Source organism: Aptenodytes forsteri, unplaced genomic scaffold (assembly GCF_000699145.1).
Source record: "Aptenodytes forsteri isolate BGI_AS27 unplaced genomic scaffold, ASM69914v1 Scaffold96, whole genome shotgun sequence".
In the NCBI taxonomy this organism is placed as follows: domain Eukaryota; kingdom Metazoa; phylum Chordata; class Aves; order Sphenisciformes; family Spheniscidae; genus Aptenodytes; species Aptenodytes forsteri.
This window is the reverse complement of record NW_008795029.1, coordinates 3730504-3744574: the sequence shown is the minus strand read 5'-3', so window position 1 is coordinate 3744574 and position 14071 is coordinate 3730504. Positions and strand designations below refer to the sequence as shown.

Here is a 14071-nt window from a genome sequence, read left to right as displayed (position 1 = left end):
TTCTGCTGTGAATATATAGTCATATTAGTGTAAAGACCACTAGAAGGAAAGTGGTCTGACCTTTATTCATAGGAAAATCAAGCTGGACCTGCCTCTTCATAAAGGCTTTTTGCTGGTACTTACGGGTATTTCCTCCTGCACTTCTAGCTACTCTGCCAGAAGGCTACAATGTAAAGTTCCCCGTAAGTGTTCTTTCTATTCACATCTGCCCTTTTTAAATTTAAAAACTAGCATTTTCCCTGCAATTTTGAATACTTGTATTAATACACATGCAAAAAAGCCTATTCTGCACCTTCTCTGTAAGGTAGGCTGGGTGAATTTGGAGTAGGACTTGGTTGCTTGAAAACAGGCATCTACTCTATTTATGAGGCCTCGGAGAGCCGTGGAGCTGTCACATATATATGTTCCATGGGTTCCTCCTGCCTTTCTGGAGCAGCAGCAAGGGACTGGGGAAGAAACTGTTAAGTCATCTCAAATGGCACTAGATGCATGTGTTTAGACAACCAAATCACATATATTGTGTGTTGCTTGATGTTGAGGGTTACTGGAGCTTGCACCTTGCATTTCCAGCTGGTGCTGGGATAGAATTTGTGGCTTGAATTTTGCTGTTTATGTGGTAGCACTCTGCAATATCAGATACCTGCTAAACTAGGCATCTGGGAGGCTTCTAAATTCTGTCTGTGTGGAAGGTAAGCTTGGAGTGAAATAATAGAAATCCAGAAATAAAAGCAGCACGGTGCCTATACAATCCAAGTTTTTCCTAACTTTCTCTATGGTTTTGATCTATGATTTCACTTGAGTATCCAGAATATGGAACATAATTTTCTTTTGCACTAGTGTTAGTGAATCAGCAATGAGAAGAGGAGTCATCTAGGTTAATAACTGAATGCTTTTCCATGCATATAGGGGCTATGCAAATTAGAAGCTTCTGAGTGAATGCATTATTGGGGGCTGTCTGTATTAAGCCAAGTACTTAGCCTTTTTTCTGCAGGATCATAGGTATGAGAATCCAGCTATGAATGTAACACATTAGCTGCCTGTGTGTGCCCCCTTAGTGTGACCTTCAATCTTCATGTACTTCCTAGAACTGTGTGAACATACCTGGATTGCACCTCCTGTGGTACAAAAACAATTCCTGTATTGGTGCAGAATATTAAATTTTTTCCTCCCTTTATGCAGAGTAAGAGGTCTGTAGTTAAACGGTATTTGAAGTTCACATCGTATGTTACCAAGTAACTTGCTTTGTGGATAAAATTGTGGAGCACTATATGTTACTGAATTTTTCTCTATTGATTTTTTAAAATTATTTTTTTGTATCAAAGTTGCTGTCACTGAAAGCAGTGAAGTGGATATTACTTTTCTTGCTGATTTTATAGCACCCAGAAGTGTGCAAGATATTTCACTCTGCAAGTATAGTACTACTCATCTGCCAAAAGAGCTTCAGAGTTTGTTTTCACTGAAATTTTTCAGTTATAATTGTGTAAATACATCAGCCCAACAGGCTTACCTGTTGGAGCAGAACTTGTTTCAGGAGGGAGAGTCCTGGCAACTGGCTTGTCTTCCTTTGTTTCCAATTGGTGCTGCATTCCTCAGTAAGTTTTAACTTGTGAAACATGAAACATTTTTTCACTGTGTTTTGGGGTTGTGTTGGGTTTTTTTCTTTTTTCCAAAGAGGTGTTGAAATGCGAGTGTGAAAGTGCAGATTTCTCACCATGGCTCGCAGCAAAACCCAATTTGTTCCATTTTGTCCCTCCAGTGTCTCTGACTTCAGTGCAGAGCTGCTGAACGTGTTTCTTCAGTTTTGCTATTTAAAAGTTTTATGGAGAAAGATGGCTGTGTCATATTGTCTCCTGGTCTGTAGTTAACTCACCTTTACAAATAAGCCCATGCCAAATTTTGTCAAAAGCACTGAGGCCTTCATGAATGTGATTCTGAGAAATGACTTCACTACTGCTTGGATATGTCTGTGTGGTTTTTTTAATCTTTTGTTACAGAAGTAAATTCTGGTTATATTTTTTGGTGAATAAGTTGTCACAGAATTTTAAAGTGCTGACAGCTCCCATCTTGACAGCAGACTTATTTCATGAACCTTAAGTTGTTGTACTTGCATAATAAGAATCCTTCGAGTTAAGGTTTCTCTAATTTAACAGTATTTTTGACCCCATTAAAGTTAGTATTTAAGACCAAAATGTTTTTTCAAGTTGAGGTATAAATTAAAGGCTTGTGCTTAGTGACATTTCAATTCCTTAGTGTAAAGTATTGTGAAAAGGGAACAGGATGAAAATGCATTGCTTTTATTTTCACTCCAATCTCTTCCCATTTCATTGATTTGTTTGTCTGCATTTTCTTCTTTTCTAGAGTTTTAGAATGCCAAGGGCTGCCCATTGTGAACGGACAATGTGATCCCTATGCCACCGTTACCTTAGCAGGACCCTCCAGGCAAGTATTGCACATACAAGAGCTTCCATTTTATAAGGATGGTTTCTGTTTCCTTTGTCTATTAGAAATCTGCATTCTCAGATGGACAGATGGGAGTATTTAGACACCACTAGAATATGTTAAGTGCTTGTGTGTGCATGTATGAACTACTGAATTATACTAGAGTAAGTAATTTGAGGCTTGTTTCAGTTTTGATTTATGTAAAGGTCTGAATAGTCCCTGAATAATTTGAATATCCTGGAGTATGTAATTTGTGGTTAGGCTTAATTTGTGCATCTTCTCACCTCACAGTTGGAGGCCAGTTTTTGAGCAAATTTATTGCCTAATTTTGGGCAGGGGCAGAAGAGAAAGCTGAATACATCAACATCTTGCAATTTATGCACGTTTGTATGTGAATATTTAAGAGTATTTTCACTTCCAAGGTGTGGCAAATTAATGTGTATTTCGAAAGCCCTAGGTGGCTCAGTCCTATAATTTGATATATGTGGACATAATGGCATGGATAAAATTTGGAATGAGGTTTTAGTAATGAGATTCTGCATAATACTCTTCAGTTTAAATTTGGGATTAAATTTTCCTGTTCTGTTACAAAAAAATTCCCATGCTGTTGGATGTCACTGTTTTGTTTCTGCTTATCTAGAGTCATCTTTTATGTCTGTGCCATGTTAGAAACAAAATAGCTCTGCTGTGACCTCAAAGAATCAGATTTGGTAGCATCTTTTACAACAATTTATTGAAAATACTATAAATAAGATGCATTCTTGACAAATACCTACCTTTCATGCAGAGGAGTCTTTGAGACTGGTCTGTATTCTTCATCTTTATCTAGGTGTGTTATGCCTTATCTCCATTAATGAGCTGCGTATGAGAGTTGTACGCTTTGATGTTTTAAGCCTGTAACTTGTTTCAGTGGGTACTGGGTGGCTATTACTGAAACTGTAAGGAGATTTTTTGACTAACCCTTGTATCCTTGAATGTCCAAACTTACCTTTCTTTGCCTGCTTCCCTCCACCCCCCAGTCCGGATAATGTATGACAACTGATAACGTATTTCCCTTCAGAATAAGGAGCATAGCCTCATCCTATTCCTATCTGTTTTTTTGTGGGGGGAGAAGGCTTGTCTCCTATCTCCGGCAAGCAGCATGCAGCTTATTCCCATCCACTGCTTTGTTATTGCCCAACAATTGTGCTTGCCTTAATCGCCTCCCCTTCTACATCCTGCTTCCCAGTCCCCTCCCAGATGGGCTTATCAGTAAAGAGGCTGATTGGCAAGTGTGACTGATGAGATGGGATAGGCAATCTGCCCTATGTCCCGGAGGCAATTAGTCTCTGTTATCTCTCAACTGCTCCTAGGAATAGTGGGATATTCTTAATCTGTACGTCATTCTCCTCTCTGGATTTTTTCAATGCCTCTCCTTTCAGAGTAGGAAAGCTGCTTTATTCTGTTGCATTTATGCAGTGCCAAGCATAAAAATTTAAACAAATGTGTTGCTGTTTAATGTGTGATTTGTACTTGGAGAGCCATCAGACTTCCTGACCAAAACTGTTTCTATGCCTGTATTATATATGGGAAAACATTTTATACTGGTGGACTGGCCCATTCAAGTCACCCAGGAAGCCTGTAGCAGCACTGGGAATTAAACCCAGCTTTAGTTGACCTCCGTAAAGGAATACATAGACTTGTCCGGTTAATATAAGCAGTTACAAGCTATCTAAGCAGCTTTGCTGCATGAGAAATGAGGGATAGATTCTGGGATGAAATGATTAGTAGGTCAGTTTTCCACATGGCTGATGCACCTCTCCATCTGTGTCTGTTTGATCTATGCCTTCTTATTACTGCAGAGCTGTAGGGGAAGATTGGTGACACAGGACAACACAGAGCTTTTCACTTGTAGGTAGCAAGAACAAATCAAGCATAGGTTCATCACATTTGGAAATGATCAAACAGCTGTTGGCTGGCCTGTGTGAAATGTGTTGGCTGGCTTTAGCCCAATGCCAAGCAGTTAGATGTCTGTATTCCGAAAGGCAGGCACAGGCGGATGGCACTGCCCGTAGAGGATGAATGGGCAGTGCTGAACTTTGTCAGGCCTGTTGCTGGGTGAGGAGGAGGTCTGCCATGTCTTGTTCCTACAGAGCAGTAGAAATTAAGAGACTTCCGCTCAGCACCGCTCATAATAATTCAACAACATAACATTAACTAGGTGCTGTTGGGGCTGCAGGGAAAAGGGTGGTAATACAGCAATAAAAATATTCTTACTGAGGCAATCATTCTGGGTTTTTTTATTATTTAACACCACTGAAAAGCATTCATTGATTCCTCAGGCCAGGATTATAAAATATAAAACACAGAAATAGCTATGTCAGTCCTCCTGTCTCCTGTGCCTTTAGGGTATGAGGAATTTTTGAGTCACATCAAGACTGAGACCATCCCCCAAATGTTGCTGCTCAGAGCCCCGTTCTTGCCAGTTGCTTTGTATAGATATAAGATCCTGCTGGATCAAGCGAGTGACAGAATCAGGGTTCAAGGACTTGTGTTTAGAGGATAACAAACTGTGATTACTGCCACTTTAGAGAAGTAGGCATGCAGTGAATCCCTTTCTTAAATGTGCGTGAGTGTGTGTGCCTTGCTGTGCTGGAGCCACATGGCGTTCCAGTTTTATCAGATAAATCAAGTGGATGACTATTTGTTCCTCAGTGGCTCTGTTCTAGGATCACACTTCTGCTAATATTGTTTCTTACCTCTTTTTTTTTTTTCTTTCCTTAATTCAGATCGGAAGCCAAAAAGACTAAAGTTAAAAAGAAGACCAACAATCCACATTTCGATGAAGTGTTTTATTTTGAGGTTGGTATTTCAAAGGAATGGGTGATAAGCTGAAATACTATACTCTAGATAGTTGGCACAGCATCCTGCTCCATGTTGTACCAGCTGTCTTTGAAAACTGTTTCAAAGCATGGTGCAGGGGAAAGAAGTACCCCGGATCAGACTAGCTGTCTGCTGAGGAAGCAGTATATTGCTTCAGCTCACATGCTCTGTAGGAAAAGCTTCAAGGTGGGCACTTCTGAGCAGCAAACTTTACACTCCATTGTGACTCACCCCAGAAAAGTTTTGAAAAAGGACAGTTAAAAATGGGATTTAAAAAAAAAAACCCACCCAAAAAAAGTTGTGGGTTTTTTGTGTTTTTTTCTTCTTTTGTTTTTGGTTTTTTTTTTAGCCTGTGGTTTTATAGCTGCTCCACCCTGTCTTTCCCAGTCAATGGGAGGAAGGTTATCTCCTAGGAATATTGAAAACTGTAGAGGAAAAATACACTTAAACTGGATGTTCTGGCTGTCTACCAGTCTGCTGCAATACCAGTGCCTTTCCTCCAAGTGGGTGAAACCTCTACAGCTTTACTTTATACAGAGCATTTTCAACAAGTCCAGTTAAGACAAAATATAACTTTCATGAAAGTGCTCATTTTGGCTCTTTCTGGCAAGAGTAGCTGTAATTGTGGTGTGTCCATACATACATGTGCATGTGTTTATAATTTGGATACCTCTTGAAACTTTTCATTCTGTCCTAAAGTATGTGTATCTTTCTCTTTTCTTTTTCTCTTGGACATCTTAGTCCCGGTCTACACTTAACTGTTCTATTTCAGTAGATACCTCAAGAACATATCTGGCATAATGAAGCTGCTGAAAAGCCAGAGTAGTATAATGCAGTTGGCATATCATTGAAAAGACCTTTCTGCCCATTGCATCATTCAGGTCACATTTACAGTAGAACTTGTTGCTGGCATAGGGATGGTTTCTCGAATCAGTTCAGGGGCACAGGCAGCCACATCAGGAAGGAGAGCTGGGGAGAGAGGAGCCATACAAGTGCTGTTGCACTGTGCAGATCTGAAGTGCACATACCGTTCTCGGCAGTGCCAGTGCAGGGCTTATTTCTGTCTTCCCGCTCTGTTGTGGTTTAACCCAGCAGGCAGCTAGACACCACACAGCCGTTTGCTCACTCCCCGCCCCAGTGGGATGGGGAAGAGAATCAGGAAAAAAAAAAAGTAAAATTCATGAGTTGAGATAAAGACAGTTTAATAGGACAGAAAAGGAAGGGAAAATAATAATAATAATAATGATAAAAGACTATTCAAAATAAGTGATACACAGTGCAGTTGCTCACCACCCACCGACCGATGCTCAGCCAGTTCCTGAGCAGTGGTCACCACCCCCTGGCCAACTCCCCCCCAGTTTATATACTGAGCATGATGTCATATGGTATGGAATATCCCTTAGGCCAGTGTGGGTCAGCTGTCCTGGCTGTGCCCCCTCCCAGCTTCTTGCTGGCAGGGCATGGGAAGCTGAAAAGTCCTTGACTAGCGTAAGCACTACTTAACAACACCTAAAACATCCATGTATTATCAACATTATTCTCATGCTAAATCCAAAACACAGCACTGTACCAGCTACTAGGAAGGAAATTAACTCTATCCCTGCTGAAACCAGGACACCCTCCTTCTACAAACCACCATCTTTGCCTAGAAGCTGACAGTTGTGCCGACTAATCTAAAGTCGGTCATGCCAGCAGAAATGTGGTCTTGTTGATGTAATGTATTTGGATTTGAGGAACAGATATAGCAAGTTCTTTATTGGCAGGAGCACCTTCTCACTGCCCAAAGGGGTGGAAGCCCTGAGGGTTGGCCAGGATAGCTATCTAAGGTAATCTTTCCTCTGGTAACCCAAGATGTCTCTTCCTACAGTATAACTTCACTGCAGACTTAACTTTAGCTAGCAGCGAGCCTTTGTGCCTGCTTGCCTGACTGTGTGGAGGTGCTGCATGGGCATGGTTGGTGGGGGAGAGATCCCATGGTACTGAGCGCTGAAACTGCACTGAGGTGTTGTGTGTTTGCTCGGACTGAAATCCTGGGCAGCCCTGACACCTGGCCCAGAGCTGTGACCTTTGCAGTGACACAAGACTGACGCTATATGTAAATAAACTAAAATGGGCTTCCTTATTCTTAACATAGGCAATTCTGGAGGTGTCTGTCAGCGAGAGCTTTTTAATGAGAATGTAATCCAGGAATTCAGACTGCAAACCACAAAACTTCACCTGTTTGATTCCTCAGCCTTCTGTGTGCTGCAGAAACAGCGAATGTTTGGCATTTAAACACTGAACTTGGCAGGTGGTGCCATATTGGGAGAGGAAGGACAGAAACAGAAAGCATCTTCCAGCTGGAGTTGTGGAGGGGGTTGGAGGCTTGCTTAGCTTGCCTTTATGCTGAGAGCTGGGTTGCGTGCAAGTATCAGCAGAAGCAAAACCTAAACTCAAGCCCATGCCCCAGTTCTGCTAACTCAGAGCAAAATGTTTTCTGTGTGGGTAAGAGCAGAGCTTGGGAAATGTCTGAATCAGCCAGAACTCTGAAATATAAACATACCCTTAGTGCAGACAGAGCCCTCATAGATTTATGTCATTTTGAGAGTAATTAGTACACATCAGACTAAATGTCTCAAAGGAAAAAGGTTCAGTAGAACTGCTACGACTGGGAAATACATTCACTAATGAGTGAATGGGCACCAATGGGCAGACCTGTGGCTGGTGGATGCTAACATAGTGCTCTGATTCCTGCGGAGCTGCACAGATTCATGCTGTTGACAGCGGTGTCACTTACTGCTTCCAAACAGCTTCATCAGCTTTTCTGCAGTCTGCTAGCACAGCGATTGGCCATGCCTCCAAGGAAGATGATGATCTGCAAAAGGCGTGAATGGGTGCTTTCCTTTCTACAAACAAAAAGTCGCACAGATTTAATTTTCTAAATGGAAAATAGCTTATCATTGGTTTGGGAAATCTAAGGGCTTATTTAAGGGGTGCTATGAGCGAAACTTGCACCTGATGGTTAGGAGCCATTTTCACCACTGCTCCAGCTGCAGCGCAGTGTGGGGGCTCGGAGTTCTATATGCAGCTACAGGAAAATGCCCCTCTTACAGGAACCGAAGAAGGTAGTGCTGGGGAGCTGTTTGCAAACCTGTGTGTGCTGAAAAAAAATTGAGCAGCTGATAAAGAGCTTGCCAGCTTTGCCTAAAGAAAGGGACCAGCACAGCAGAGTTGTGCCCCTTTTTTCTAAAACGGTACATGGCAGATAGTTCAGCACTGTGGACTAGGAGTTCCCTCATTTCCAGTTCCATCCTAGGAATGGGTGGACCTCATACAGCTATCTTTTTAGGAATATTGTCCTTGAGCAATTTATCTGCACACTAAGGAGTTGTACAGGTGAACAGAGAGACCTCGTACATGCAGACTCCAGCAAAACTTCTGAGAAGTGTTTACTTAAAAGGGATGTGCCATGTTACACCTATGCTATAACTTTTTTTAACAACTCGTGTTACAGATAATAAAACACTTAAGTTTGCTTCCTTATTAAAAATTACACCATTAGCTTCACAATGGTAGTAGAAAATGTCATTTGCAGTTCTGTAGGATAATTTCTTGAAGCCACAGAGAAGACAGTTGCAAGTGTAGGGTGAGAAAATTTGTGCTGAGCTGCTGAAGTTGTGGGCTGTATTTAAATCCTCCGTACTCTTGAGTTTACAGGTGCATTTGATTCAATTATAGCCTGGAGGGTTTGGTCTCCAGTGCTGCTAGTACCTTTTAGTTTTTATGTATCACCTTGAAAATGGTGCCTGCCTCAGACATACACACTCAAAAAAGGCTCTGTTGAGTGTCCCATGCTGAAGAGTCTTTTCTGGTTCCTCTCCACTTGTGCAGCTATATCTTTGCCTCCCTTGTTTGTACCATCTGCATCTGATGTACAATATAAAACCAAGAAGCCAAGTTTACAATAAAAGCCAGTTTTTGTGAGTGGGAAGTATTAAGCCACAAGCGTATTTAAAGCTACAATAAAGTTCAGCTTCTGTGTGCAACCAAGAGCTGAACCCACACATCATACACACTTGCATTTGATCAGTTCCTGCTGTGGTTTCAGCTGGGTGGGGTAGCCTTTTTCTCAAGTCTCCGACACGCTAGGCAAAAATACAACCATCAAAGTCTTTTTATAATCACACTAGAAAACAAATTTTAAGAAATGTTTATACAAAAACTTTTTTTGCTAATGCTCTACACTTACAGCTATCTTCCCATTATTTTCTGCCTATGCTTTGCTGTTTATCAGTCTTGCAAATATGGTTGGTGAACTGTGCACCTGATTCTATATTCTGATACGCATAACACAGGCTAGCATCTCTTGGACAATTGATCTACTTGGTGTTTTTTGTCTGAGCATGACAAATTGACTTCCAGGATATCAGGACAGACAGAACTTCCCAGTTTTAATTAGATCCACTGTAAAATGTTTTTAAGGGTAGTTTTGGGTTTCTCCCACCCCCCTCTTCAGAGTGCCTCAGGGCATCTGTTGTACAGCTGTATTTAAAACTGAATTGTTAATTGCCCTTTTATTTCCCTAGATGGGTTATAAAAGTGGTATTTCTTTCTGTGACTTTTTTTCTTTTGTCAATGTAAACTCAAAAGTACTGTAGTAATATTAAAGACATCCTTTCTCTGTAAAGAAAGTGTGGAGTATTTAGTTACTCTTGGATATGATTGTGTAACCACCACGTTTGTATAGTGAGGAATCTGTTCAGTCAACACGTTTATTCACATGCATGAATGTTTTCAGAATCAGGACTGAAGTCACTGCTGATAGTAAGACTCTGATCTTCCAGAGCTTTGTACAAGTAACATCGGAATGCTTTTGTATCAGATCAATTTGTTAAAGTTTTCTCCTTTTTATTAGGTTACAAGACCCAGTAGCTACAACAAGAAATCCCATTTTGATATTGAAGATGTTGATGAAGTTGACAAAATGGAGATTAGGTAATATAAAACATTTTGTACTAATAAACTTGTCTTCCAAAGTTGTGTAACTTTGTAGTAGATTCAGTTTTCAAAGTAGCAAGCATGGTTTTACTGTTCATAAATCAAGATAAGTCTTTGTCACTGTATCTGTATGCCCCTTTACCTCCACTGTCCTGTAGATGTATGGGAATGTGTGACAGTTCCTCCGTGGGAGGAATCCTCATTATTTTCCTTGGTATCCTATATACACTGTGTGTATACTAATGTGCAGTTGTCATTAAGCGCAGCTTTTTATGTCTGGGCTACCCTTTCCTCCCTCCCTCAGTTTCCCAAGAGAGCCCAGAAGCTCTGTGATGCTCTCGTAAAGGGTCTGTTTTCTTTTATCACTCAATTTTAGCAACCCATTTAAGGTCCTTGTTCCCTGAAAGGAAACTCTTGAGCTCAGAGTTTCTCTGGGGCAGAGGCAGTTTCTCTTCTCTTTTGCCTGCCAGACTTTAACCCCTTTTTGCAAGGCTGGGTATGATACATGTGAAATCCATTGCACAGGAAAGAAGCAACTCTGATTTCAAAAACAAAACGACCCCACCCCCTGCCACCCACTTAGTACTATTTTAGAACCTGCTGAGGCCTGTCAACAGTGTCTGTGGGGACAGGTGAATAGAGAGAGTGGAGAGGAAACAATAGGAGATGCAAAACCTAAAGGTATCACATGCGTCATACCATCACATACATTGAAACTTAGAGGCTTAGGCCATCTGGTGATCTGGATGGACCGTAGCTGAAAACTGCTGTATCTGCATCAGGTGGTGAGAAATTCCCTACTCCTTTATGCTAGGATTTGGAGGAAGAAAGGTTGAGGGAGAATGGTGGCACCCCCTTCCTCCCTGGGTATTTCCACTAGAGAGGCAGTGAGGGCTTATCTCCCAAAACATTCCCTAGTCCCTTCAGAAGCACAAGGGGAGGGGAAAGGAGGGGAGACCAGGAAAGGTGAACAATACTTACTCCCAGCAAGCGAGACGCATCTATATTCATGAATGAATGGATGAGGGCTGTTCTAATTTGACGGTCAGCTGCTGGTTCATGTAGCCTGTTAGTGTAGTATCACAGCACTACAAGATCATTAATGGATTTTTGTGTTTGCCATGGCTCTGTGAGACACGAAAGGGAAGCTATCCATATGTGAGAGAGACAAGAGCTGTACTCCGTTTCTCTGAGAACATCTGTGTCAGGCAGTGCAAAGGTAGCTGGTTTAAGGGCAACCCACAGCTAATTCGTAGGAGAGAGAGCAAAGGCCCAGGTTCAGTGCCATTGCTGCTTTGGTGGTGTCAGTGTTGGCGGCACAGCAGATGACCTAGTCCTAGCACCAGACTATATTTCTGCAAAGCTTTGCATGGTGTAGGCAGGTATGAGGTAACATGTCCCATATCCCATGGGATGTATGTGATGGAATGGGCAACTGAACAGTGTCTTGGGAGTCCCAGTTCGGTCTTTGTAAACATGATGCCCAGCCACGCACTGATTTTAAATGAAAGCTAGGATTCTCTGGTAGTTTTGTGACTATGGAAGGGGATCCTGGACATTAGTGGACAGTGGTTACACATTGCTTAATATTTTAGTTGATTCTTATTTTGTACTAGTGGACTAAATGGAATTATATAGCTGTTTTAGTTAGTATATTTTCTGGACAAATGACTGTCTGCAATGATAATGTATGTGGAGCTGAGCTTCAGAAAAGTCTTTCATTCCTTAAAACTAACAGATCACAGTGTGGTAATGATGAATAGCTTGTGAAGAGTCTTACAAAATATTTGGGAAAAGATTAAGCAGTTAAATGATAGACAAAAGCAGATAAAGTGTTAGTCTTGGTTGGGCAAACTCTTTCCTCAGAGGTTTTGTCCCCTATAGGACAGAGTGTTTTTGTTTCCATCTCAGGTTCCCCTTCCACCCCCGCTCACTTCCTCCCGTCTGTTTAGTCAGAGTTAGATTGCCCCCATGCCCTCTGGATGGATCAAACAATTTATGGGTTTGGGGGTTTGTTTTCTTTTTCTCTCCTGAGAAAAATACCATTCCACAGGGTAAAGAGGAGACTTAGTCTCTCATGGTTTCTCTCTAAAGCTATGAAAGTTTCTCTCTTTGAGTGGGTGTAGGAAGTTGCAGGCAGGGCATATCAGCACTTAGGGACCAGATGTTCTGGTGAAATTCATTGTTTCTTCTCCCCCTCTCTGTTGTTTGTTTCTTTCTGTGACTACAGTCTGACCAGTTTTAGAATAACACTTGCCATAATTTTGCCTTCTAAAAACCTCGGGAAACAGTCATCTTTTAGACTCTGAGGTCTGTGTATTATGATTTTTTAAATACTGTTTATGCTTTGTACTCCAAGCGCACAAAACAATAATTTCAGAATTTGCATGCCTGCTTTGCTTACTGTGTAGTGTGAGATCTGCTTTAAGTTGTTAGTTTCTCTCTTACAGATCCTTTGCACTGATTTATTTCTGTAACAAGTTGCTATGGGGGAATACCCTTTGTCTGCCTATGTTTGAAAGTGTTATTGCTAGTGGGCATCTTGAAAGAATTTGGATAAACTAGAAACCAGTAGCCTATAAATACTTGGTAAATTGTAAGCTTGACTATGTGTAAATAAACTTCTCAAAAGATTCCTCTCCTCCTGAAGCTGCTTTTAGCCATCTGAATTAGTTGGCGAGATAGTAACCAAGCAGATATGAAGAAAGGGGAGAGGAGGTTGAATTTTCAAAGAAGTTTTTTTCCTTTTGGGGAATTCTTGCCCTGCAGAAATACTGTCAAAATATCAGAGTTTGAAGAACTTAACCCAGCAGGCATGCAATGTGAGCTGATGGTATGTCTAGTGTATGAAACGATGCATGAGACACTGTTGAGAGATACAAGGCTCAGAGGATTTAAAAGTGACATCCTCTGCACTTGGATAAGGTAGGATAAACCTTTAGCAGGACTATCAATATCCATTCCTTGACAAGCCTACTGTGACTTGCTCGAGGCTAGAAAGGTTGTGTAAATATGTCCATAACTGACTGACTTTGCACCTTATCCAAAGAAAGTTGCTCTTCTAAAAATCTTCATTATTTGAAAACCTGTTTTTTCCCCATATATCTTTTTTTCCCAAAGTTTAAGGCACATTTAGACTGTCACTTAGCTGCAAAATTCTCAGCTGATCTTGTTTTAAAATAAAAATGCTTCTCAGGAAACCTTAAAATATGTACAGAAGCAGCTACCCTTGAGTTTGAAACCCTTGCTCCAAGGTGGGTATTGTAGCATTTATCTACAAATGCCAGGTTAGGCACCAGTACTTCTACTTTGAATCTCAGTGCAGTTGTTTTACATCGTAATGTTAAAGAGCACGTGAAAGGGAAGGAAGTATCATCTAGAGATACATACAAGAACTTCCCAAACGTGAGGGACTGAGTGCCAAAAATTGTGTAGGCTTCAGTCAATACAGTGATTATACAGAGTGGTAGAACTGTCTTAAGGTTTTGAGTATCTGTACAGAACTAGTTTAGGTGCAGTAAATTTCTAAGCTTGACAGAGTCTTCCCAGGAGCTAGAGCACTGGGAAGGACTGCGTAGACATTCAGCCTAACTCTGTAAAGCTGCCGCTTACCTCTTGACAGAGTCTTCCCAGGAGCTAGAGCACTGGGAAGGACTGCGTAGACATTCAGCCTAACTCTGTAAAGCTGCCGCTTACCTGCTAGTAGAATCATAGAATCATAGAATCATTGAGGTTGGAAAAGACCTCTAAGATCATCGAGTCCAACCGTCAACCCAACACCACCATGCCCACT

General features: G+C 41.3%; 1 protein-coding gene across 1 annotated transcript in view; it reads left to right on the top strand.

Annotated features, from left to right (window-relative positions):
- The window catches only part of RASA3 (RAS p21 protein activator 3), a 99219-nt gene that overhangs the window by 58531 nt on the left and 26617 nt on the right, over positions 1–14071 (top strand). The window contains exons 5-7 of the mRNA XM_009276089.2: positions 2359–2439; positions 5208–5280; positions 10196–10275. Coding sequence (XP_009274364.1) covers positions 2359–2439; positions 5208–5280; positions 10196–10275 — 234 coding nt within the window. The remainder of the gene's footprint in view (positions 1–2358; positions 2440–5207; positions 5281–10195; positions 10276–14071) is intronic.